The sequence below is a fragment of the Anguilla anguilla genome, chromosome 18 (assembly GCF_013347855.1).
Source record: "Anguilla anguilla isolate fAngAng1 chromosome 18, fAngAng1.pri, whole genome shotgun sequence".
Lineage (NCBI taxonomy): Eukaryota > Metazoa > Chordata > Actinopteri > Anguilliformes > Anguillidae > Anguilla > Anguilla anguilla.
Window position 1 is genome coordinate 5601401 of NC_049218.1, and position 27571 is coordinate 5628971.

Genomic DNA, 27571 nt, shown 5'->3' on the forward strand with positions numbered 1-27571 from the left:
TGTTGGTGGCAGTGTGTGTGTGAGTGAGTGAGTGTGTGTGTCTGTCTGTCAGCCTGTGAGAGTCAGAGAGAGAATGAATATGTGTTTGTGGCAGTGTGTGTGTTTGTGTGTGTGGATGTATGGAGTGTTTGGTTATTCATGGGGGTGGGCTGTGCCAAGGAAGTCACTGCAAAAAGGAGAAAAAAAACAATCGGGTTAAAGGGGCAGTTCCACCAAAAATAAAATAAAATGACATTTCCACTTCCACAGTGGTATCTATCCGTCCAGATAGTTTCACTGAGATTTGATGAGTTTTCTCGATATCTGCTGCTGCTCACTGCTCAAATCGCCAGATTTACATTTAAAAAACGTCTCTTTTGCCAAATGTAATGCCACAATTACTCACGAACATCCACAGATGTTGTCGTGCAGCCTTTCATCGAGAACTACTTTCTACTTAAGAATACCAAGTGTGTATATCCGCATCCGCACAGATAGTTTTTGTGTGACCCTTGCAATAAGACTCAACCAGAGCACGCCAGTTTTCTGGGGGAACACTGAATATGGCAATCTTCTGCCCCCCAGAAATGTACGTCACTTTGGATAAAAGCGTCTGCTAAATAAATGTCATGTAATGTAATGTAACATAACCAAATGCAGTACAACAATAGCATGCAATAGTGTGCTCTGCCTGAGACTTTTTGCAAGTTCACACAAAAATTATCTGAGTGGATGGATTATCAGCTGTGTGCTAAATAACCACAGTGCTGTAACTGTCTACTCTGTTGTGGGGTGCATGCAGTCATCCTGGTTATCCGTACTTGTGGTGCTGTTACCCATAACGGACTTGGGGGTTGCATTGGTTAGAGACGTCTGCTGAATGGATAAGTGTGAAAAGCTAAAATAAATCCGAGGCACGAGGCCAGCGGTGGAAAGGCCGTGTGTTTTGGGCAGGGGCGCTTGAGGAGGGGCGGTCTCCGTACCTCAGTATATGCGGGAGCTCGGGGCTCCTGTAGATGAACTTGTGCTTGTAACCCAGGGTTACCGGGAAGGGGATGAACTGCACCTTGTGCCCACTGAGACTCTTGGACTGAGCAGCCATGCTGTAGAGCTGAAGGGGGGGGGGGGGGGAGAGAGCTAAATTAGGGAGAGGTCGAAAAGTAAAACTGCAACATGAACAATGCCCTGCTCTGAACAAAATGGCCACTGTTCTGGAGGGGGGGGGGGTGGTCAGCAGCAACAACTGCTCACACGGAATCCAAACGCATCAGATCAAGAACGGAAAGGAATTTCCGCACATCGTCCGTAAGAATCCCAGGAAAACCCCCACTTTTTATACTGTCTATGTCCTTCTTCTGTCCTTCACTGTGTGTATTTTTTCCCCGAGGGGGGCATGATGGGATAGATTAAGAGGACGATGTGTCCTTCATCCCTCGTTCAGAAGAGCCTAACGCTCTATAATACGGGCGTGCTTCATAACTCTCCCTCCGCGCTCACCTTCTTCCCCAGGTGGAAGGGCACGACGGAGTCATCCTCGGCGTGGAGGATGAGGACGGGGCAGGAGAGGTGATCCATACTGTGGGGATGAAGAGCACAAAACAGGCTCGGCACTTTCCATGTTTTAACCGCGCATTTATTTATTTACTAACGCACTAGGATGCAACACAACTGTGTATCCGGGCCAATGTACTGTACACTGGATACAAGATACCACCACTTCAAGGAGACAATGCTAAATATACATAACCTTGTACATTGTACGTCACTTTGGATAAAAGTGTCTGCTAAATAAATGTCATGTAATGTAATGTAATGTAACATAACCAAATGCAGTACAACAATAGCACCTAACAGAAGGACAAGCTACCATCGCTAACGTACACTATACAGTGACATAGAGCCTGGTTAGACAAGTGCTGAGGAAGAAACGATTCACAAACATGTAACGAATTCTATTAAATTAACTTACAATTCACTACACATGGCTAACTGGAGGATCCTTGACCTAAGTAATACACTGAGAGCCAAGTAGTAATTGATGTAATTAGCATGACCGCAGCTCGGCCCATGTGACTGCTCTGCGGACGAAACAACAATCCACCGGGCGAACCTACTTCTCATCGCTCGCGAACCGGATGTCGTTGGCCGTTATGGCGTCCAGAAAGAACCAATCAAAGCCAGGCAGGAATCTGTAGACCTGGGAGGGACGAAGACAGGACATTAGCTTTCAGGGGTCAGGGGAGACAACAGCAACACGTGTAACGTGTCACAGTAACGGCAGAGTGCAACTCGACCTGATGGAACACATGTATGGAGGACCAAAAACACCAAAATTAAAAATAAATGATTTATATTTTTGGCTGGACCACAACAGCGGGGCCAGCCCTATAAACGCGAATGTCTGCGACTGACTGAATGACTGAGTGATGAAGTTACATCGTTGGTCGGCCGAGTTATGAAGTTACACCATTGGTTGGCCGGTCCAGCCATATACTAGGTTTTGACCTGGTCTTGTTTAAAACCCCCCGCTCACCATTGAGAAAGGGTGACTCTTGGCCTCCTCCCGGATGTTGGTGAAGGGAGACTCCAGGATCAGGGCGTCTGGAGGAGTCCCTGAGATGGAGCAGAACAACAGTTCATCTGAGATCGCCAAAAACTTTAAAAGCAAGAAAAAGTGACTAAATAGGCGTTTGATCTATGAACGACAGCTAAGAATGCACAAACTAAAAATTAGAAAGTGGTCCAAAATACTGAAATTTGTCTTGAATTTTCAGTAATTTTGCATGAATTCACTGTTGTTGGATTCTTTTTTGCACTAAACCATAAACAACTGGACTCTTCAGGGAAATATGTGAAACTCTCTGAAGTTCAGTAAGTGTGTCCTTCCTTTGTTTAGCAGAACGCATCCAAAGCAAAACACGTGCGCTTCCTTTTGTTAACCCCCCCCCCCCCCGGGGTGACCGGACGCGGAGGTCACCCGCGTGGAAAACGAAACCGGCGGAAACACGAGCCGACACCGGAGGAGGGGTATCGCTCCGCCGATTGCGTTACCGTGGCGCAGGACGCGCGCGCCTGCCGCCCCGGTGTCCGTTTACGCGGTGACCGACCGCCAGGTCACCCCTACGGCCCGGCGTTCTGGGGACCAGGCTGGGGGGAGGAGGGAAGGGGGGGGGCGGTTTAAACCGGAGACCACTGTCTTCAAAAGGGGGGAGGGGGGGGAGCTCCAGCAATGACAACAGTGTCCAGTTGCACTGTATACGTTTGAAGTGCCAGCACTTGGCTTAGCACGGCATAATTAGCGTCTCCACTGCAATGGTGCCGAGTGAAGTTGTGTAAGTCGCTCTGGATAAGAGCGTCTGCTAAATGCCTGTAATATAATGTAATGTAACGTAATGTAACGTAGTCCCTACGAGTCTATGTCCTCACCCCTCGACACAGAACATTCCGGCAAAGCCCCCTCTCCACGTTTGCGGTGTCGTGCTAACGTGCTAGCCCGAACTCCACAGGAGCGCAGTGAGAAAAGCGCGCCTTGGCTTGCATGCCTGCGCGGTATCCCATGTTCCCTTGCAAGGCCGTGGGCTGCCCCCCCCCCCCCCCCCGCCCACTCAGGGCAGGAAGTCTAGCGGTATATTTAGCTTTTTTATTTTGCATGACGGTGCTTATACAATGAGCATATGCTTACCTTTATCGCACAGATGCCGGACCAGGTTTGTTGCCACTCTGGAAAGGGATGAGGGATGAATCTCGTTAGTCACGCCAAGTGACCCCCCCAAATGCCCCCCTCTGTCAAGATGTCAGCCCCCCCGAGGTCACTGTCTGCTGTCGCTTCAATTCAACAAGGGAGCAAACAGATGAAAACACGGGATAGCCTGCCATTTTTTCCCCCTTCTGTCAGCTCAACAGATCTCGTCGGACAGGAACGTGCCTCAGACTCTCACCGAAGGAGCTGTTAAGGGTTGTGTGCTGTAGCCAGAGGTTAACGTAGGACTTTTGCGAAGGTGACTCGTCTCTGTTTATTAAATAAACATCCAATGTTTTTAACGTGGATTCCAATACACCTCCCTCATTTACCTTATGTGCCGGAAAACCCCAGAATGACTGACATGGTTAATGTTAATGTGTAATTTATAAATAAACATGGGTGATACCATCTCTTGGACTAATGGCCATTTCAACCATTGAACCATTAATTGCCATTTTCATGTGAACTTCCTGTTTCGAGAAGAAGCAGGCCTCAACAGACCACACCCCACTCCCCAGACAGACTTACCCTGTGCCCAATGAGTGGCCCCAGATATACAAGGGTTTCTTCCCAATCCGCTCCTTCAGCCAATGGTAGAGGAAGACGGCATCTGAGGTCATGCCTCTCTCCGAGGGGCTTCCTTCTGAGTCACCCCAACCTGTAAAATTCAGAACCAATGACTGGTGAGGCCCTTCACTTCCTGATACTCAAGTTTTGTGTGACACACCATGTGACCTCAGAACCACCAACCCAGTAACAGTATGGTGGACAGATTCTATGAAGTTTGTCATTTTTGCAGTGTGTGTGTGTGTGGGTGTATTTGTGTGTGTGTGTGTGTGTGAGTGCGTGCGTGCGTGTGTGTGTCTGTGCGTGCATGTATGTATGTGTGTGTGTGTGTGTAAGACATTGTTGGCTTCACAGTGGCATCCCTAATTAGTTCCCAGTAAACCCAGCTGCCTAAAATGAAAGAGGCCCAGTCTTAGGAGGTCAAAGCAATGTGAAGAACATTCCACTTCATAATGGCTGACTTCACTACGCTCAAACACAAACTCAGCAACTTTGAAAAGCTCTTGTGACCTTTCTGTAGCTGTCTGATCTGTGCCTTTTACCATTTATTTGTTAAAAAAAAACATCACAATTATTTTGTTATGTAGTTATGTGATATGTGGCTTGCAATTCAATATTCAAATGTTTGTTCTCTAAGGTAAAGTGAAACTACTTTCATCACACCTGGTATTGTTGTGTGAGTAATTTTGTTACCTTTCAAACCACAGCTCAAATGCCATAGAGTTGCCACAACACAACAACAGTACAATCACATAGTTACAGTAACTGAGAATTTGCAGTGTCTTAGAATCGTGTAAATTGCATACGTAATACCAGCATTCTATCAGTTTGTGTAACTTCTATATACAAAGTCCTATTTAAGATTTCATCTTTGTAGGTTGAGATGACAAAAATGCACAGTTTCAACATCATATAAATATATATATTACATAGGCACAATTTCATGCTTACCTCTATAGTCGAATGTGATGACGTGGTAGCCTAATGTGCTAAGGACCTGGGGGAGGGGGGGGGGGGGGGGGGATTTAATAAACATGAAAGAACACAGGCTAATTAAACTTCACTTTCCACAAATAGACATAAAAGAAAAAACATGACTAGAAGCAGAAATATTCATAAAGGGAATTAATGAAGTAAATAATTCATGAGAACTGTACCTTATAAAGCTGAACTCTATGGTCCCCTCCCCTGAAAGAGAGAGAGAGAGAGAGAGAGAGAGAGATAGAAAGAGAGATTGAGAAAGAGAAAGATGGTGGGTGAGCTCACCATGACTGCAGCCCACAAGGGTGAATACATCCCCAAACGAAACAGCGTATTTCATGACGTCAGCGACATGCACTGCAATAGCCCACACAGCACCACACACACAAAAAAGATAAATCTGCTAAAATGCACAGAAGTGGCCAGAAGTGCTTTTATTCCCAGTGTGACACCCAGAATGCTTAGCTCAGCGCTCGTGTGCATTGAAACATCCGCCTGTGCGTACGCAGTGCCTGCGTTCGGAGTGCAGCGACATCCTCGGGGTTCAGGAACATGACTCGGCACAAAGCCGACGGTTCGGTTATGGACCTGGGGGTTAAATCTGGGCGCCCCTACGTCCCGCCCCGCGCCCGGCAACCCCGTCTCCAAGGGCGCGACGCTATAAAAAACGCGGGTGATTTTTTACGTCCGTTCCGCTTGACCTTGACCTTGACCTTCACGGTCCGGGTGAAGAGCTCATTCGACCCCTTTCAAGGCGTGAGATCATAAACATGCGATTGGAACGTTCTTATCTGAACATTCCAACGCTGATGTCACAATCACTACTGGGAATGGAAATCAATGGAATTCCAGAACACGGACTCAGGATTCTGAAAAAACATTCCAAAAAACCGGCTCTTCAAAAGGTTAAAGGGATCCTCCCTAATATCAGCTATTTTAGCTATTTATTTTCAGTCTTAAAGCATTTGCCGCTGGACATGTTAGAGAGGAAACGCACCATCCTCCCACCCCACCCAACCCCCCACCCCCCACCCCCCCAGTCACACACGCAGATTATATTTGTAACTGAACACGGTTTGCGGGTATACGATTCTTGAGTAAGGTCACCTTAGGCACACAGAGGTGACAGCTGAGATGCATTAGCATATTAACAGAAAGAAAAGACACCACTTGCACGGTGAAATATTTATGGGTGAATTAGAATTGCTGTGTATGACTTCACGAGCCAGACAAAAACACAACAGCACTCCTAAGAGAACGTACCGGGCAACAAGGGACTGGCCACAATGCACTCAAGTATCATCAAACTCAGTTCAGAAGGTGACCGTGCTTTACCAGGCAAAAACATCCTGGCGGTTCAGACTAACCTATTCCACTTCTGGAATGCGCACGAGTAAGAGCTCAGAATGCAGAATGTGTGCTTTGTGTAGCGAAGGCCTGAACGAGCCAGTGGGGGGGTGGGGGTGGGGGGGGGGGTTCTGTAATGCAGTGTTCGCGGGCGGGGCGAGAGAGAGGCCCACCTGGTGCCCGCGTTGCCGTGCAGGTACAGCATGACGGGGTGGGGGGACTGGAGGGCGGAGTCGTACCACGCCCTGTCCTTCCCCTGAGCGTCTCTCCACAGCCGAGTGGGAACTGTGTGCCTGCAGAGAGAGAAACACGCACTGCTTAACTGCGCACACACTCACTCACACACACACACGCACACGCACACGCACTCACACACACACACACACACACACACACTCACACATACACATGTCCACAGGCACGCACACCAACACATGCATGCACACAGAAACATGTCCATAGGCGCACACACACACACACATACACATAGACATGCACACACACACACACACACACACAAACACAAACACACACACACACACACACACGCACACATATACATACACACACACACACACACACACACACACAGCTCCTCAGCAGCGCTGGATCTAAAGGAGGCATCCATCTTCATACTGTCAGCTCCCAGAAACCCCTGCCTGTCCCCCTCCCTCCCTCCCTCCGGCCTGCTTTATCTGAACCAGGGCCCAGAGACTCCTGGGTAAACCTGACCTTCCCACAGTCAAGGACCCCAGAGAGAGACACCCGCCTCGCTATGCCCTACCCTCCGGGGGTCAGCCCCAATGACCCTGTACCCCCCTCCCCCCCCACCTCCCACCCTGTCCACTGACGCAAGCACTGCCCCCCCCCCCCCCCACCAGGCAGGGTCACCCCTCCCGGAGCTGAGAAGGGCTCTTTCCCTCCTCCCAGGTTACCACGGCGGCGGAGGCGGGCTCTTACCACACGCCGATGTTGACCCCCTGCTCCGGCTGCAGGTAGAAGTTGCAGGTGTGGTTCAGGCCCTGGTCCTGCGGCCTCTTCAGGTCGATGAAGTAGGGCACCCTCACTGCGGGGGGAAGGGGGGGGGGGGGGGGAGAGCGGAGGTGAGCACGGCAGCGTTACCGGGGCGACCAAACCGACCAATAGCAGCCGAGGTGAATCAGAAGTGACCGCGAACGCGGATTCGCGACCCACGCGGTCCCCAGGAACAATGCAGACCAACGTCACGGCAACAACCACATGCTTTTCTGCCCCGTTCCTTCACCTTCAAACAGTCACGCCATTGTTCCGATTCTAGAAACATCCACAGTGTCAAAGGGGAGTTCCCAGCCACGGCCATTTCCGAGGCAAAGAACACATCCTGGTGAACGGTCAGACATCCAGCAGCGGGGAGCGGATAATCTGATTAAGTCCCGAGCACAAACACTCTTATGCTTATGACTGTGACACTGGCAGCCATTCCACACCATATCATCCATCACAGAGGGGACATTTAACTCTGCAACCCACTACAATCAAGGTCAATGACATCTGTAGGGGCCCTCGTTATAAGCCCATCCGTTAGGCATATCGCAGTAATCTGGTTTCGAGTTTTCGGTACAGAACCGTACCTCATTTGTTTCGTTCTCACATACGGAAACGGACAGTGGCTCGCGACACAGAGCAGAGCTTTCACACGGCTCACCCATAATGCACGAGCGGGGATGGCTCCCAGTCACAGACATTTTAAACAGCAGAGTCTGATGTCAGCTGAAACCCCTGTCAGCAAAACTAAAACCCAAAAACAACCACAAAAACTCCAGCTCAAAAGAGGACAACGTTAAGGAAACTTCATTCACTGATGTTGGAAGCACAGAAGTTAAGAGGCCGCACCCTTCGTCAGCTTTACCTGCCGGTCCTTAACAGCAAGAAGCCCAGAACAAAACAGTTCAAGCCCCGCCCACCACCCACCACCCCGAGTGCAATCAATCAAAATCAATTCAGCGCACTCCAGTGGAGTTCAGTTTACTCCAGTGGAGTTCAGTGGAGTTCAGTTTACTCCTCTGGAGTTCAGTGGAGTTCAGTTTACTCCTCTGGAGTTCAGTTTACTCCAGCAGAGTTCAGTTTACTCCTCTGGAGTTCAGCAGAGTTCAGTTTACTCCTCTGGAGTTCACTGGAGTTCAGTTTACTCCTCTGGAGTTCAGTTTACTCCAGCAGAGTTCAGTTTACTCCTCTGGAGTTCAGTGGAGTTCAGTTTACTCCTCTGGAGTTCAGTTTACTCCTCTGGAGTTCAGTGGAGCTCAGTTTACTCCAGCAGAGTTCCATTTACTCCAGCAGAGTTCAGTGGAGTTCAGTTTACTCCTCTGGAGTTCACTGGAGTTCAGTTTACTCCTCTGGAGTTCAGTTTACTCCTCTGGAGTTCAGTGGAGTTCAGTTTACTCCTCTGGAGTTCAGTTTACTCCTCTGGAGTTCAGTTTACTCCAGCAGAGTTCAGTTTACTCCTCTGGAGTTCAGTGGAGTTCAGTTTACTCCTATGGAGTTCAGTTTACTCCTCTGGAGTTCAGTGGAGCTCAGTTTACTCCAGCAGAGTTCCATTTACTCCAGCAGAGTTCAGTGGAGTTCAGTTTACTCCTCTGGAGTTCACTGGAGTTCAGTTTACTCCTCTGGAGTTCAGTGGAGCTCAGTTTACTCCTCTGGAGTTCAGTGGAGTTCAGTTTACTCCTCTGGAGTTCACTGGAGTTCAGTTTACTCCAGCAGAGTTCAGCGGAGTTCAGTTTACTCCAGCGGAGCTCAGTTTACTCCAGCAGAGTTCACTGGAGTTCAGTTTCCTCCAGCAGAGTTCAGCAGAGTTCAGTTTACTGCAGTGGAGTTCAGTTTACTCCTCTGGAGTTCACTGGAGTTCAGTTTACCCCAGTGGAGCTCAGTTTACTCCAGCAGAGTTCAGTGGAGTTCAGTTTCCTCCAGCAGAGTTCAGCAGAGTTCAGTTTACTGCAGTGGAGCTCAGTTTACTCCAGCGGATGATTCTCTATGTGCCTGGGGAGAAAGGGAGGTGGCGCACGCACGTCTCTCCCCCGCGCAGAGGGACCGGTCTCACGGGACGCGTTACCGCTCAGACTTCATTCAGAAGGAAGCGCCACCGGCACCGCCGCTAACCCCAACTGCCCCTGGGAATCCTGGGAGTCGCAGTTCACAGAAAGAACACCAACCCAGCCCCTGGGGGGGGGGGGGGGGGGCGGGAGGAGAGAGGAGGGAGGGGAATCCGTTTCAGTTCAACCGATTCAGGAAACGAGCTGAAATTCAACACGTTCACAGTGACTCATTTGTTGAAAAAAAAGCCAGTAATATCCAATGAGGATTTTAACGATTAAAGAACTGAATTTCTATTAATTTCCTGAGCTGACTGCACTGAAGTGGAACTGATGCAACCGGAGCCGGAGGTGCTCGGGGGACCGTTTGAGCACGCGCGCGGACGACCGGCCATTGTGCAGCGCTGGGTCCAGTGTGCTGGGTCAGAGGTGCTGGGTCAGCGGTACATAATGGAAAAGGTACAGCACTGGTTTCAGTAAAGGCACAGCACCACACCCCAGAGCCCAGCTCTTCACACCTTCAAGGTCAGGAACAGACAAAAAGACAAAAACCAAAACAAAAACAAAAACAAAAACAAAAACAAAAGCCCTCAACACCGTAAGGAGTAGACAGACCTGTTAACGTCTGTCCTGCCACTCACCCCCATTCACAGTGAGCCATAGCTTCTGTTAGCTGCCACTCAAACACCACTCACAACAATAGAAAACTGCTGTGTCATCTGGCTGGAACACACCTAGAATGCATACACTAGAATGCATGCAGCAAGATAAGGTCACAAGACAAATTTTTTTTTTTAAAGTTAAAGGAGTCTTCCATATTTACATATCTCAGGGAACGTGTGCATATATTTATTATATTTTCCCATTTCTTAATAATCAGAATAAACGAGGAAATGTGCCTCTTGCATAGGAGCTATTCAGTCAGCACAAGACACAGAGGGTCAAACATGCATTATAAATACCTTCAGGCCCCAGAGAGATTAACCGTAGGTAATACTACACAATAAGGTCAGGAGCTATTCAATCTGTGAGACTTTCACTTCCCCGCATAAGTAACAGATCCAGGAATCAGACGCCCCCCCTCAGAACATGCGCAACCAAACACCGCCACCGCCTCAGCTGACTCTGGACAGGAAGCCCCAGCGAACGCGCCGAGTCTGCACGAGCACACTTCCTCCCCTTCGGGGGTTTTCGAGAACGGCCTCGTTTGGAGGAACTGCGATGAAGATCCGTTCTCCGCGTCCCTATCGGTGCACTTTCTCCAGGCTGCACTGAATATCTTAAGAGAGTCCGGGACAACAAAGGGGGGAAAAATGGGAGATGAGGGGGGAGAAGGGGGGGGCGGGGGGGGGGGCAGCCAGGGAGGCGAGCGAATCGGACTCGTAATTCACGGGAGCTGGGGCGAGCCTGCATGCCGCATGTCTGCATGTCCGCATGCCGCATGCCTGCATGCCTGCATGTCACAAGTGATGACAGCTGCGAGCCACACCCTGCAGGCCTGACCACAGAAAACAAACACTCAACCCAATATGAAAAGAGCACAATAAGACTGGCCTATTATAAAAGGGTTCTGTAGAAAAGGTAGATCTATGACAGGAGCTTGATAAGACTGGCCTAATATAAAGGGTTCTGCAGTAAAGGTAGTTCTGAGACAGCAGCTTGATAAGACTGGCCTAATATAAAGGGTTCTGCAGAAAAGGTAGTTCTGAGACAGCAGCTTGATAAGACTGGCCTAATATAAAGGGTTCTGCAGAAAAGGTAGTTCTAGGACAACATGTGTGTCTACTTACCGAAATTTAAAAAGACTAGTTTAGCCTGAATGGAGGGGCAGAGCTTGACGATGAAGGGAATGGCGATGTAGACTGCCAGCACCCACAGGAGGATCCTCTTCATCCTGCTCATCAGGCCATACCTGAGAGAGAGACACACACACACACGTGCACACACAGGGGAGAGACGTTAGGCTGACATGTCGCAACAAACCCAAACAAATCCAAACCGTTTGTTTGTGCTGCTTAATTCAGACACCACGTAGATTACCGTGATTCAGGTCGGCTGACTTTGCGTTGTTGGCCAAACAGGACCAGCAGAAACGTTGTCATATTTACTAGAAACACAGAGAAACTGCTAGGAATCACAGCCCAATATGCAAAACAGGGTGTGTCAGTACAAGTACAGCCACGGCTTTTACTTACAAACCCAAGAAACAGGTTTGGATCAAAGACCAGCCTTCAGCAGGCAGTAAAATTCTTAGAAAGTTATGACGTGCTCTATATTTAATAGAAACTATATTTATTTTAGAAATATAAAGGCTTCTTCTTTCTCATTTTCTACATGTTTGCATGATTCTGAAACCCTATAATTCCACCATATCCACTTTTAGACGCACATCATAAATGTAAAACTCACACAGGTTCAGAAACACTTTTACATTTTAAATAAAAGTGAGAGAACTAACGAAGGACCATAAAAGTGGTGCACCGCCCCAAACAGTGTAGTTTAATGCAATTATTCCACCTCCGCAAACTGATTTCGTCCAATCGGCAGCCAGACACACCGGCCAGTGTCCCTGACAACACTAGTTGTCAAAGAACAGCCTACGCACTCCCGGCACCCCCATGCCAATTCACCCAGGCCCACGTTTCTGATCACTGTGATCTGCGGTCAAACAGAGCGCTGAGAGACAACAGGGGAACATCGAGGGCGGCAGTGTAGCACAGTGGGTAAGGAACTGGGCTTGTAACCGAAAGGTCGCAGGTTCGATTCCCGGGTAAGGACACTGCCGTTGTACCCTTGAGCAAGGTACTTAACCGAAATTGCTTCAGTATATATCCAGCTGTATAAATGGATACAATGTAAAAAAAAAAATGCTATGTAAAAGGTGTGTTAGTCGCTCTGGATGAGAGCGTCTGCTAAATGCCTGTAATGTAATGTAATGTAACAGTGATGGAACTCCAACATGGCGGTGAGCGCGGGATTGAGAGCGATCTCCATCCTTATATTTCCTCTCCATCCCGGTGTGCCGGTGAGGTAGGGCAGCGGGGCTCGAGCAGACTGCTGCTGCTGTCCACGGGGCTCCTCTAATGAATCTGCCGCCCTGCTGTGCAAACAGGGGCTTAGCCCTCACGCAGGGTGCCGGCTCCAGCAGCGGCTAATCCCGAGAAGGCTTTGAACCAGTGGCGGCGCCATGCCAGTCTGCGTGTACGGGAAAGGGCGCCGATTCCAGCCTGCCCAGGGAACCCTGTTCATGCCGCAACCCCGAAAAAAGTACGCGCACACACGCACAGCACGGTCGTGCATAACACACACACGCGCGTGCGCAACCGCACACACACTCTCATATTACACGGAAGCCTCTTCAGCAGCATCACACCATAAACTGCCCGTCAGAGCAGCAGTGGTGGGAGAGCAAGTCAAACTCAACCATTTAGCGTTAATTCACCTCTTATCCCTGAAAGGCGATTCCATTCCTCTCCACACACGCCCATTACAGAAGACCTGAGTTTTGAGACAGAAAGCCCTTTGCACAAGTAGGTAAAGGTCATAGGGTCAATGATGTCACAGGTCACATGGTACCCGCCTACCTGTAAGATGCAGTGCTCCCCAATGGGATGTTTCGATCATTCGTTCGATAGAGTAACTGTCATCTTCTGATAATATCAGGTAGGGATGAACGGGGAACCTCGAGAATCGAGAGCCAGGAAACAGGACGACTGCGTGGGGATGGATTTCGGGGGGTTCCCTCCCAGTCACGGTCTTACGCCCTGCGGGGACCCCGACACCCCCCTATGGCAGCTGGCTCTGGGGTGTCAACGTGATGCGGCCACAGACGTGGAAAGAGAGAGAGAGAGAGAGGCTGGGGAAGGCCTTCAGAGAGCTCAAAGGGGCACACTCATCCACGACCCCGAGGGTAAAAGGGTAATGACCTTAAATGCACTCACAGCACATGTGTCCGCAGCGGTAGAATGAGACTGAGAGACCGGGCAGTACAGTGCATAGAAAACGGACCACTTCCTGTTTCTGACTCTGTGTTGCGTTGCTAGGCAACAGCCTTATCGCCTCCCTGTTTTGAAGGAGTGTGTTTTTGCCGAGTAGCACAGCACGATCACCCTTCACCCGTCTGAACAAAAAACAACACTTTCTCTTTCGATAAAGAGTTTCTCACACTAAATACAAGTACAGTCGTCCAACCTGAAGATTCATCACAGACGAGAGGGGTATAGGACTGTTTAAACACGTGAAAATGATAATTATTGTCCTGAATAAAACTTCACAGGGAAACTGATTATATGAAATTTCACTGAGGGCAAAATTGGCAACAGACCAGGTACAACCTGGTTTTGAGCAAAAGCAACTCTCAATAACTGTAATTGTGTGATAAAGACACAGAACTAGCAGTAATTATCCTAAATATGGAGCTTTGCTTTGTTATCCTGTTAGGAACCAAATGACAAACCGCACAGAAACGCTGGTGATGCCAATGACACAGTGGGTCCAAAAGACATAGCGCCGAATGCAACAGCAACTGTGACCCAACAACTGTGTGACCCAGCGACTGTAAAACCAAACAACTGCGTGACCCAACAACTGAGTGACCCAACAGCTGTATAACCCAATGAATGTGTGACCCAACAACCGTGTGACCCAACAACTGCGTGACCCAAATGACTGCGAGACCCAAATGACTGTGTAACCCAACGACTATGTAACCCAACGACTGCGTGACCAAACAACTGCGTGACCCAAATGACTATGTGACCCAACAACTCACGCACAATTTTGAGAGGTTTACACGAAGTCAGACACGCCTTACCTTTGTTGGAACTGTAACAGTGATGGCGCTGCCCGTCCAAAGAGGACAGATGGCTGTCTAATTTCTAACAGCAGGCCTGCTGCTTCGCGTGCCGGGGGGGGGGCGGGGGGTGGGGTGGGGTGGCTGGGGGTTTGGGCGAATGGCACGCGTGCCGACAGAGGCCTCTCTGCGTGGCGCGCGGCTTAGCGGCTGTCGCACCTGCATATCTCAAAGCCCCCCCCCCCACCCCCCCTCACCCCCCACAGCGAGGGCACGGTGGGCTGCAGCCAGCCAATCACAGGGGAGCCACAGGCCCGCAGGACATAATCCGCCCACTTAAACACCTCAGAGCTAAATGGGTTTAGCGCAGAGACCGACCGGCGCAACACCGCTCTGCCGGCATATGCCACACCGACTCGTCCTGACCGCCGTGACAAACCGAAGCCACCCGGCGGCGGGCTAACCGCTAATTCACACGACCGACGGACGCGGGCCGATGTGGCATCCGTAGGACGCGCTGGGGCAGCGATGAAAGAGACAACAGCCGGCAGCGCCGCGGTGCGGCTGCTTATTGGGCAGATTCGCCTGAAATAATCACCGTCCGGGCCAGCTGTTAACCTGACAACCAGCACATAACTGCAGACCCGTGTAGATCCGCTTTGACAGAATGGGAATGCTCATTTCCTTATTCACTCCGCACTGCGCTCACGTGTGCCATTGCTGTAAACGCATCCTCGTAATGTTCCGCTTTCACAGACGAAAACCAGTCTAGATGCATGGAATTACTTCACCATGCCCTGCATACAGCCATACAATTTATCATGTACGCCCAAAAATGATAGATTACCCATTTTTTAACAGCTGAATTTGAGGCACACGTTTTGTTCTGACGGATGAGTAAGACGGAAGCACTTGACTTTGGTGGACAGCATTAATCTGTCCAGTACCCCCCTCCCTCCCCCCGCTCCAAATCCTCGCACCGAAATCCCTCGCCCACACCAAATCCTCTCAACCCCCCCCCCCCCCCCGAAGATGCTGTGACCTTGAGACACAATGGGCCCTGAGAGAGAGGGAGGTCTGAGCAGGAGAGAACTGATCTGCCCTGACAGCTTGGGTTGGGGGGGGGGGGGGCAGGGGGCTGGGGGGGCAGCGCGGGTCAGGAGGGGGCTGGGGGGGCGCAGGGGGAGGGGGGAGGGCTTGGGGGGCAGGGCAGACAGCGCGGGTCAGGAGGGGTCTGGGGGGGGCTGGGGGGGGCAGAGTGACCAGCAGTGAGCTGCACTGTGCTGTGCTGTACTCACGCCAACAGCATGCAGGCAGAAACGCAGGCCTGGAAACTTCCAGAACCTGAGTCATGGGGGTGGGGTGGGGGGTGCAGGGACATGAGTAGCACATCCTTCCATCCTAACCCCCCAAATCTTCTTCCACAGAAGACATCATTATGGTGCCTTGCCTTATGACTGATGCGCAGTTATACACAGATGGATCGTTACCGATGACCTTCACCCCAGCACCACCCCAACCCTCCCCCCCATCTCCATTACAGAAATAGAGCCGCTCTGGTCATATGTCCCCTGTCTCTTCCTCCAGACCACACTTCCCATCCTGAAACCTTCCACTCAAAATATGTTTTCACTGCAGTTTCGTTCCTCTCAAAGTAACAGCCTTCAGCTCCTTTCCCACTTCTCATTCCTCTTTCATACCAGACACAGAATACCAGCACGTAGCCTACTGCGTTTCACATGACAAACTGTCCACGGTTCTCCCCTTCAGTAGGCCCGAAGCCTCTCTGAGGCAGAGGCCAGCACACGTTAGCGTGCGTCAGGCTAACTGACCTCACTGCACCTGCAGCCCCAGCTGAAAGGCTTCTCTCTGGAACGTGCATCAGTGGAAGCTAACGCTAATGCTACCGCTAACGCTCCCCACTGCAGCCTCTGTGTCTGTGTGTGGGATGTCTCCCATTTCCAACAGGAGAAGTGCTTCTAAAAATGCTCCTCAGCTTTCAGCATCACATACCCACACAGGCACAATACACACACGCTTGCACACACACATATGCACGCACGCACACACACATACACGCACACACACATACACATACACGGACACACACATACGCACACGCCTGCTCATACGCACACACACGCACACACACATACACGGACACACACTCACACACAAGCGCGCACACACACACACACAGGCAGACATACACACACACACACACGTACACACGCACACACACATTCACGCACACGCACACATATTCACACATACACACACACACATATTCACATACACACAGACACACACACACATATTCACACACTCACGCACACACACACTCCGCTAGCGATGGTATCTCTGAGCAGAGCAGGCTGTGGGAGGACCAGAGGAGCTCTTAAAATAACCAGCGTGACAGCGCAGATAAAGAGTTGAGGAGGCAAATCTGAACGCTGTGATTCAGCTCCAGTAGAGGAGAGCAGCCCATGACAAACAAAAGATAATTACAATTTAAACGGCATCGCACTGCTGCAGTGGACAGATTTAAAGGGATAAGCAGCGACGCACTGCTCATTTCCCCGCTTCAGCTCAGGCCGCTATCCAGGGAACTGGCCGCACGGTGCTCACGTTCTGCGCCCCGGAGACACAGCTGGGCTTCTGAGTCAAGCTCTTCAAACCGAGCGATTTGCACCAGGGTATTAAAACTGTGTCCCACTCAGTGACTCTGTCCCCAGTGCCAGCTCTGTTGCCCCCAGTGCCAGCTCTGTTATCCCCAGTGCCAGCTCTGTTATCCCCAGTGCCAGCTCTGTTACCCCCAGTGGCAGCTCTGTTACCCCCAGTGGCAGTTCTGTTACCCCCAGGGGCAGCTCTGTTATCCCCAGGGGCAGCTCTGTTACCCCCAGTGGCAGTTCTGTTACCCCCAGGGGCAGCTCTGTTACCCCCATGGGCAGCTCTGTTATCCCCAGTGGCAGCTCTGTTACCCCCAGTGGCAGCTCTGTTACCCCCAGTGGCAGTTCTGTTACCCCCAGGGGCAGCTCTGTTATCCCCAGGGGCAGCTCTGTTACCCCCAGGGGCAGCTCTGTTACCCCCATGGGCAGCTCTGTTATCCCCAGTGGCAGCTCTGTTACCCCCAGTGGCAGCTCTGTTACCCCCAGTGGCAGTTCTGTTACCCCCAGGGGCAGCTCTGTTATCCCCAGGGGCAGCTCTGTTACCCCCAGGGGCAGCTCTGTTACCCCCATGGGCAGCTCTGTTACCCCCAGGGGCAGCTCTGTTACCCCCAGGGGCAGCTCTGTTGCCCCCAGTGGCAGCTCTGCTGCCCCCAGTGGCAGCTCTGTTGCCCCCTGTGTCCGGGCGGCTGCTCGGCCTGCCCTGTCTGGGGCTGTCCTCTCCCTGCTGTACTAAGCCTGGTACAGCCTACACCAGTTTATCCCCATTTTGCTCTGTTAATCGGCCTCTAGTTCGCTACATGTTTCCTTGGTGGAATTTAGCAAATGAAACTGTACACTCAGATAAGCACCTTATCTCTTAATCTCTTAAATAATAAATTAAAAATAGCAAAGTTAATTTATTCTGCAAACCACAAGATGCCCAACAGGCCCAATATCATTAAAAAGGCAGGAAAGTGTGCCGTGTGCCAGGCCCAGAAGGGAAGGCCTGCATGTTTGGGGTCGTACTGCGGGCAACTGGCCCGCTGCCCACCTGAACCGCATTTTTCAGAGGTCAAGGTCGTGGGTCTGCGCCACACTCCTGTGTGTCCTGTGCCAGTGGGGACCGCCAATGGGGACCGCGGTCGGGGTGACCTGCAGATTCCACATTAGGGTGGGAATCGGATACACACAGCCGCCTCGCGTTGGGCGCCAAATTAAAAAAAAAAAAAAAAAAGAAAAACCTGGACAGCTGCCCTCACAGGAAGCCACAGCGCCCAAACCCCAGCGTACGCTGCAGGAGAGCTAATCCGGTGATGTCATGTTTACAGACGCAGTTCCGGAGGCTCGTTTCAGGAGATAGACTGCACTGTCCGCCCCCCCTCCCTCCCCCCCCCCCCCCCCCCCCCCCCCCACCAACACAGGGATAGAAAGAAAGACAGACAGACAGGGATGTAGCCTGCTGCTGCAAACAGACAGACAGACAGGGACATAGCCTGCTGCTGCAGACAGACACACAGACAGGGATATAGCTTGCAGACAGACAGATGGGCAGACAGACAAACAGGGATATAGCCTGCTGCTGCTGACAGACAGACAGAAATATAGCCTGCTGCTGCAGACAGACAGACAGACAGACAGACATGGACACAGCTTGCAGACAGACAGATAGGCAGACAGACGAACAGGGATATAGCCTGTTGCAGACAGACAGACAGACATGGAAACAACCTGCTGATACAGACATGGATTTTCTCCTCCAACGTGTTTGAGGGATTGATCTCAATTTCAAAATGGAGGAAGAGACTCAGGCCTCAGCGAAGGTGGGACTTCCTGGTCTAAGATCTCTAATCAATTCAATCTCAGAAAATCACAGTGAGTGGAAAAAGGTGCTCAAAGGAATCAAATAAAAAGTTACTGGCAGGCCAAACACTCACAGAAACTGGCAAAGAACTCACCACATGTGCTCTTTTCTGTTAAAGGAAATCAATAAGGGCGAAGAGTCTAAATTAAGGACCCATTTCCTCCCACTGTCAAACGATGACTTGAGTTTTAAGTAAACTACTGCATCTGCCTCACAGACAGGCTGCTGCACTTCAGTTTTTGGGTTCACAATAAACAAAGACCAACTCAATGCTCGTGTATCTGTTTTGGTCATTTTTCCAGCGATAAGACCATATAGCTTCAGTGTAATATATGCTGAGCAAAGTTAAAGATTAGGGTTGCAACTGAAAATGAAGACTCAGCCATGCCATGATCTTTGATTTGAGGCCACGTACATGGGACTTGATCCACAACACACGTGTATGTGCCCTTCAAGCATACATACAGGTGTATTGCTTAAGCACCTGGTTTTGTATGCTGTGTTTGAGTAACTCCCAGTCACTTCAGTGTCAAATTCTCACATGTGAGTTTTGAATAAAAAATACAAAAACAATCATTAGCCGAAAAAGCGCTCTCTCACACGCTCACCACAAAGCTAACAGGGTATTAAAGAGGACAAGCCTGTGCTGCTGGGTCATTAACTGTAGTTTAGTTCAGTTGATTTGTGTTTCACTTTGGCCAAACCCAGAGCTAGTCTTCCAAGACTCCTAAAGTCCCCCTATTAGAAGGAATCAGAAGTGACAGGTACATCAGCGCGACAGGAGGACTGGCACATTCCCAGAATACCCCCAAAGGGCAGCAGGGTGTGGAGCAGAGCAGAAGAAGAGCAGCGTTTTTAAAGCAGGTGATCCCCAGGGAAGCACCTCCACAGGGAGCCTGACAGGAACAGGAAGTGGTGGTTCATCGCTGAGAGACCCAGAGCGCTCCCGTGGTGGGAGAGAAGCGGGGAGGGAGGGAGGGAGGGAGGGAGGAGAGAGAGGGGGAGGGAGGGGGAGAGGCGACCCAGTGACTCAGTAATGAGCAGCTCTGGGTTTTCGGCAGACAGTCAGGGGAGTTGTTTTGATAGGGCTGTGGCACGGTTTAATTGTCCTCGGCCGCTGTGGCCAGGACCATGGACCGCTCAGGATTAGCCGCGACCGAAAACCCCTCCCCCCCCCCCCCCAAGAGCCCCATCTCCTGGAGGCGACTCTTCTGTCTAACATAGCCATGGCAACGCTGCTGAAGTTTTAATTGAGTGCAAAAAGCCCTCTGTGCCTCACCAGTGCAAAGTTAAAGCAAACACAAGAGGAGGAAAGACTCAGGCAGACAATGAAGAGCCAATATATGAAGATATGTACTGCAGAGATCAGAAAAATATTGCAATGTGTGTATACATATATATATATATATATACATGCACAGACACATACAGACATACACAGACACGCGCACATACGTACATACACACTCTCACACACACACACACACACACACACACACACACACACACTCACGCGTACACACACGCTCTGAGCAGAGAGACTGTCTGCTTAGTCAGCACTCTTTGCAGAGCTGCAGAGGCACTGAAGTCACAGAGCCCCAGGTATATTAATCATTTCCTGAGCAAACACCAAAGGGATGATCCTCCCTACAGCTCAGAGGGCCCGTGTAAGGTACACTCTTCTGCTGCGCCCCCCCCCCCCCCCAAAAAAAAGCTGCTTGAGACCATGTGGTGCAGCTGATAGAACGGCTGAATCTGAGCCTGGATACACCGCCCCCATCCCCTCCCATCCAGTCCCCCCCCCCCCCCCGCCCCCGCGCAGCTGGAGGTTCAAACCCCGCCAACGGCACTTCCTATACTGTGATGACATCACTACACGGGCACGCCTCTGTACATTTCCCGTCTGAATAGAACATCGTAAAGCCGAAAGAAATCTGGGAACTCCACTTTTAAAAAATGTACAAATCAAAAAAATCTACTTGTCGATTTGTTGCCACGGGAATTAGCCTATTCTTTCCCGATCTGATCAGGGGAAGTTCCCAGAATCCAGAATTGATTTCAGTACACTCAAAGAGTTCATACTGTCCGACAGGCTGTCATTAAAGTTACATTTTTCTGTCACTTGACAAAACCGAACTGAAGATCTGTCCCTGACGCCTGGAGTGGTGTGCCTAAATTTGCAGAGGAATTTGTGTTTCTATACCCATCCCAGATTCATTACTCCGGTAACCTCGTTCTGCCCGTATCTGTCATGAGGCCTGTGCTGTGCGCTAATGCCTGTTAATTTGGGATTATGATCCCTTGAGAGCAAAGTCGAGTGGCGGGGGGGGGGGGGGGGGGAGGGGGGGGGGTTGAAATCCTGTGGCCGGACCATAGCAGGAGCAATCCCACAATGCAATGCTGGACCAGAATGGGTTATAAATGCGGCGGGAGTCTCGGCTGCAGTTCTGGAAGCAGTGTCTATTACTGGGGGGGCATGCTACGGTCACCCTCACGGTAGTGCAGGTGAACAGAGACAACGAGTGCAGCTCAAACATCAAATTCAGCAAAAAAAAAAATTTTATGCATTCAATTATGCGTTTATTATACAAGACTGGACAGCCGTACTGAAAAGCCCCTTCGTGCACGTAAGAATATTAGCTAAGGGGGAAAAAATTCCTGGTTTTGAAATGTGTATCAGGCTAACCCTCATAGAAAGCCCCCCCCCCCCCCCACCACCGTTTCACTTCTCTTCTCTCAGTGAACCACACTTCCTTCTTCTTTGAAAAGAACTAGGCTAGTGCTTTTAATGGCACTTGTTTGTCTGTCTCTCTTCACTCTGCATCCGTTTTACCAGCGCAGTAGCCCGAGTGAGGACAGGTTGATGTGGTGCACCCAGCTTCCAGCTGCATTCGGTACATTGGAAGCTTTTTTCTTAAAGGCTTTCTTTACCTTCTTCTTCCTAATTTTGGAATGACCAGACGCTGTCATCCCAGCAGGCTGAAACCTTTCTGTCCCTGGGTGATGAGAGCCAATTATGCGTCGCCCTGGAGGGCCAGCCTTCAATCAGCACTGGCACAGTTAGGTCAACACCCAATCGCGGTGTTCATCGATGCACTAGAACAGCGCCTTAACAGGATGAGTCACCAGGAAGATATCAAGATACCACCGAGATATCAAAATTTAAACCAAAAAAAAAAAAAGTTTTAAAAATGGCTCAGGTAAAAAAAAAAAGGTTCAGGGCAGCTACCTCTGCTTTTTTACAGTGAGATCATAAAAAGCATGATTTGCTGCAGTTATTCACCACACTGATATTGGAGATATAATGTCAGTGAGATGATTCTCCGGCATAAGAGCTATTATTATATTATAATGTATTGTATTGTATTACAGTATAGAGATCATATCAGCGAGATAGTGCACTGGTGTCAGAGCTATTATTATCCATCCATCCATTATCTAACCTGCTAATCCTGATCATGGTCATGGAGTGAGCAGGAGCCTATCCCAGCATGCACTGGGCGAGAGGCAGGAATACACCCTGGACAGGTCACCAGTCCATCACAGAGCTATTATTATATTACTGTAAGGTACTGTACTGCATCGTATTGTATTACAGACATCATATCAGTATCTGGTGGAAGGCAATGTTTACACTGTAAAACAGGTTCTATGCTTTTCAGCACGCAGTCCTACCAAACTGCAAGGTAACGAACACTTTCAGTTCAGGATTTTCAGAGAAGTCGCCCTATATTTATATCGTGCAGTAAAATCTGTAGATAGTAACATTATAACTGACCTTGTCACGGATATCCAAGGCAGATGCTGCAGTGATTAATGATTTTGTCACAACATTTTAAAGACAGCGTTCAGGAATGTGACAGAACTGTGCATCCTGAATTAGAAAAATTTAAAAATTGACCTAATGTCTTTAGCATGCATTCTTAACTTAAGTTCTGTATATAAAGGAAGTGAAGCCTTTGGTATTGTGTTTTGAATGCGCAGACTGTGAGTCAGGGGAACACAAGCTTGATTGCACCGTCAGTGACAGTACGGGGGCTAATCAGCGGAATTCAATCTATGAAACAGCGTGTTTATATTTGCGGTCACCCTATCTGATGGAGATTGAGAACAAAAGCTCTGAGCCGTTTTAAATTGTATAATGTCACGGTAGCTCAATGCGGGGAATTCAAGCCTAGGATATTCCAGGGACACCCACTCCCACTCGTGTGGAGGAGTCCCTTCCTGTTTTAATGCTATTCCTTCTACCTTACAGGCCCAACGCTGATCTGAAAAAACCTCAACAGGATCCCAGTGGAAACTAAACTTTAAAGTCATTAAATTTATAGGGAACCATTTTAAGTGCTTTTATCTGGACTTGACATCCACTCTGCACCAAACAAGAAAACTACTGTAGGTGTGCATTTCTTCATCACCTATGCTGCTCTGTTCCACCCACAAAGATATCAGTGCTGCCCTTTCCCTGACCAGCCCTCTGGTCAGTATCATGCAGCCCACGCAACAGGACTGCCTGTTCTAAAGTCTCTCGTGACCTTAACTGAAACACACGCACACCACCCTTGACCTGCTACGCCATTTACGGCATAACACGTTACGCGAATACACCAGGGTGAACAATTCCTCATTAAAGCCCCACCTCATTGCCAAACCAAGAACTACTTCACACTGACTTCACAGGAATTCACGAAATACGTGACACTTTACTTTAAAGAGTTGTGGTTTAGGTGATTTTTTTAAAAATCCCTCTTTGCTAATGAAACTAGACTGTTTTAACACAACTTGATACAAATGTAAAAAAAAAAACTCCTCAGATACACCAAGCAGCATAAGTCTCTGAGTGACGAAGAAACGCATGTAGACTGACTTGGTGCTACTCAACGGGATTCATTTAATGATATCTCGGTCATCAGACTCAAAAATAACATTTTTACCGTTCCTCTGTGCTAGCAGTTTTTACACAGAAAGAGACAGCGAATGGTCCACCAGTAGTGTGGCTCAATACGGATTGCTATCTATCTTGGTAGACGGGGACGTGCCTCTGGCTTGTGTATAGATACAACTGTGTACCTTTCTATGACACTAGTGTATAAGCGAGTGACTACGGGGTGCAAATGTCCCGAGTTCTACGTGTGTTAGGACCTTAAAACTGCCAGGTGAGGAGTGGTGTAAGAGCCAAAAGATAGGTCAAAATAAATGTAGTTTATTGTACAGTGTGTTCAATACTGGCAATATACAATAGTGAAATATGTGTGCGTAGCTGAACGGCTATACGCATATGATGCACAGGAGACCGTGTGGACGAGTATCCCCAAACCATTCCACTTTTTCCCTTACATACCCAGGGATCAAATGAAAACCCCAAATTAAGACACAATCATAACAAAACAGTAACATTATTGAATCTGCTTGTGCTACCTCTGTAAGCCTATCACACCAGGTTAACCTTTCGTAGCTGAGACACCAACTTGTTCCTCATGACATCGTCTTTCCAACAATGCCAAACATGATTACGCTGTATTATGGAGGCCCTAAGGTTTACATAATGCCAATCGGATGTTTTGCAACTGAGCACGGCCTCTTTACCACACCCTGCTGACTCCCTGTCAGCGCAGCAAACAGTCTGTTTTCCTCTGGGGGGTCTGATAAGGGCCACACTTCTGAAAACCACCTGACACACTAAACTTCACACTAAAAATTTGGATTTTGTTTTCTTTCTAAGGAGGGCTGTTGAGACACCAATTTAAAAAATGGAAGGCTTTAATTAGGCCACGTCCAATTCGCCCATGTTTTAAATGTCGGCCAGCAGACATTAATGAGCTGACTGATGAGCCTCGCCCTGCTCTGCCAGCTCGGGCTTTTTAAACGCAGAGGAAAGGAGCAAGGCGCGTGCTGTACGTGCTGACAGCGTCTGTCCTGTTCACCTCAAGCACAAGCCTGCTTACCCCGAGGACACCGAAAAAGACACCGTGAACTGATAAGTGCACAGTCACTAAAAAAATCCCCACACAGACAAACTTGGCTTCGCTGTTGTGCTATCTACCTTTCAGTTGTCCTTAAGTGCAAGCATTACAAAACAAACCCGTAACATACACTCTATTTATCAAGATCCGAGACACTGATTAACTTATCTGCAATGGTCTTCTGGCAAAACATCCCATCATAACACAAAGATGAGACACAAGGGTAACAATTCCAAAGACCAAAGAGTCACACAGCGTCAAACAAGTCAAGAGTTTAATGTTAATCTTAGGGTTACGGAAATTGCTGAAGAGGAGACTAAACTCCTGAGCACACATACTGGAAAAATAAAAAAGTGAGTGTGTCAATCTGTTTCTATAGCGACGACAGCCAATATATATCAAACTACAGCTGTCAAACTAGTGTCACCTGCTCAGCGGTCACTATGTTTTTATTACAATCAAAACAAGATGGCTGGAAGTTGAATGATACTGACAGACAGCAGCCGTTGGGGTGGGAAGGACGAGGGCATAAAATGACTTTTTCCCATATTTTTTGAAGCATTGCCTCATTCCTAACATGCAGGTTACGGTGTGACAAGCAAAGTCTACAGAAGAGACGGACGCTGGGCTATCTCTTAGCCAATATATTAACTGTTCTGACCGTTAGCACGAGTTAACAAGACGTGGAAAATGACCCCTTATTACTACCACTGAAAAAGCCGATGAGTGCCCGGCATTGTGACCCAGCAGCCAGGAAAGCAAATAACGCAGTAACACGTACCAGTTGTAGCCTACTGTGGACAAATAGGTAGCATATCCGCAGCAATTCCAATACATAATATGTACTCATGCTAAAATATGCTTCCTTCAGGTCATATAGGTTCCCGTTTATCGGTATGCATATTTGACTGCACCAAAGACTGCATCTTCAGTTATCAGCAACGAACCATCGCCCTGGATTAAGCAACGTACGGTTTCACCCCACCTCGAGTTGTCAGTTTGCTTTCAAAAAGGGTAAACTTAACATGAACCACTCGGAGACAGATGAGAACTGTTCTGAATATATCGTAGTTAAACCGTAGTTAAGCGACTCGTTACAAGACACAGAGACAGGATGCAGAGCTGATACAATTATTTTCAATTCCACATATACATACCGAAAAATGCTCTGATTGTAAGAATAATTTATAACAAGTGCAACGAGACGTTTCAACGTGATACACAATCAGCTACTTCTCTTCATATAGGCCGTTTATTGAGTATGACCACATAAGTGATATCCCTAAATAGCTTTTCGTTTAAAATTGTCTGCAGTACATATAATCTGCCATTGATCACCGTGACAGCATTTACAGTGCAATAGTCACTGAAAGTTAATGGCTTTAACCTATTCAAAAGACTAGAATCTATAGTTACATCCCCGATCCGCAAACAGAATGTCGTAGACCTTACCTTCTATATCTCCCCATTGTTTTATCTGAAACGGGATCTGCAGAACCCAATAAAACTTCAGATTCGGAGTCTTGTCCTTTCTTGTGGCAGTATTTTAGATTTAGACTAGAGTCCTGTATCGTGTTCGTGGCAGAGCTGTCATGATCCACGGTGAGGGAGTTATTCCGCTTTCGCATCCCTGAAATTTGAAGGAGCGATGGAGAAGAAATAATCAGACACGGCAAATTCAAATAACGGTGGTCTCTCTACCCGAGGCCGCGATCACACTGAATGCGACGACTGTTAGCGACTAATATAGTGCCGTGGACGGTGCTGTTGTTTTCACCCCGGCACAGCTGACATTCAGCACTTTGCTACATTGTTTGCAGAAGTCCGATATCTGCAGAGACCAGCTGATCAGTGCAACCTTTCCCCTTGGCTTCTGCGACAACCAATCAGAGCAAACTAGTTAGCCATCTTTGTGAGGGTCAAAGCTGAACTAAAAATGCTGAGAATACCACTCCAGGGATAATGTAACCCAGTATGAAACAAATAAAACCACTAATCTATAGCCCAGTCGAGCGCAAATTACAATAAAATAGAGCATATATTTTTTGGTATAAAAATAGGCTACATGTTAGCTAGCCACTAGTCAAGTATCACTCCTTTTACAGTCAATGGTACCACCGTAGCTTAGCTGGGTAACATTTAGCTGCTACTGGACAAGTTATTTAAGTTAGAATGGAACATTGCTACCACTAGCAACCCAGCAACAGAAGTAAGAAAGCGACGCTTTAATTGAACTGCATATCAAATAACTTAACAATAGTGTTGCTCGTTAGCAGTGAGGCACAATTTCATATCACCCAACGACGTTAAATGGCCAGAGAGAATAAACTGAATGTCTATGTCTAAAAACGTTATCAAAAGTTACCTAGTTAACGTAGCTAAAATTTGTAAAGCAAGGTGTATCACGGAAGTAAACTATAGGTAATTTTGATTGCCAGTTTAGTTAACGTTACTCAGTTCAAAACTAGCTATCTAGTTACCCAGTTTCCTCGAATTACAGTAATTATTCTGTCGTGAGATTATAACTCATTCACTGAATTAATAATTTTGCTGACTAGTTACAAAATGTGAAGGAAATAACCTGTTCATCATGCCCTGTTCTCCGTTGTCGTTTTAGAATGTAAATTAA

General features: G+C 48.7%; 1 protein-coding gene across 2 annotated transcripts; it reads right to left on the minus strand.

Moving 5' to 3' along the window:
• Window positions 1–27559, minus strand: abhd12 (abhydrolase domain containing 12, lysophospholipase). Of its 2 annotated transcripts, XM_035400872.1 has the most exons (14): window positions 27524–27559; window positions 26395–26572; window positions 11472–11593; window positions 7577–7682; window positions 6790–6909; window positions 5446–5476; window positions 5240–5285; window positions 4250–4379; window positions 3662–3699; window positions 2513–2592; window positions 2094–2176; window positions 1477–1555; window positions 963–1090; window positions 1–166 (listed from the first exon to the last, which is right to left on the minus strand). In XM_035400872.1, the coding sequence occupies exons 2-14, from the start codon at window positions 26568–26570 to the stop codon at window positions 133–135; spliced, it is 1173 nt and encodes a 390-aa protein (XP_035256763.1). In that variant the 5' UTR covers window positions 26571–26572; window positions 27524–27559; the 3' UTR covers window positions 1–132. The 2 variants fall into 2 exon arrangements, with proteins under 2 accessions (XP_035256763.1, XP_035256762.1); XM_035400871.1 differs by lacking the exon at window positions 27524–27559 and having other exon boundaries at window positions 26395–26698.
• Window positions 27560–27571: the final 12 nt, after the last annotated feature.

Excerpts from the sequence above, each read along its gene's own strand:
- abhd12 (XM_035400872.1), bottom strand. The coding sequence starts at position 26,570 with ATGCGAAAGCGGAATAACTCCCTCACCGTGGATCATGACAGCTCTGCC. Across the intron at positions 11,594-26,394 it reads ACAATGGGGAGATATAGAAG|GTATGGCCTGATGAGCAGGA; the intron begins GTAAGGTCTACG and ends TCTCTCTCTCAG. Across the intron at positions 2,177-2,512 it reads AGAGTCACCCTTTCTCAATG|GTCTACAGATTCCTGCCTGG; the intron begins GTGAGCGGGGGG and ends CGTCCCTCCCAG.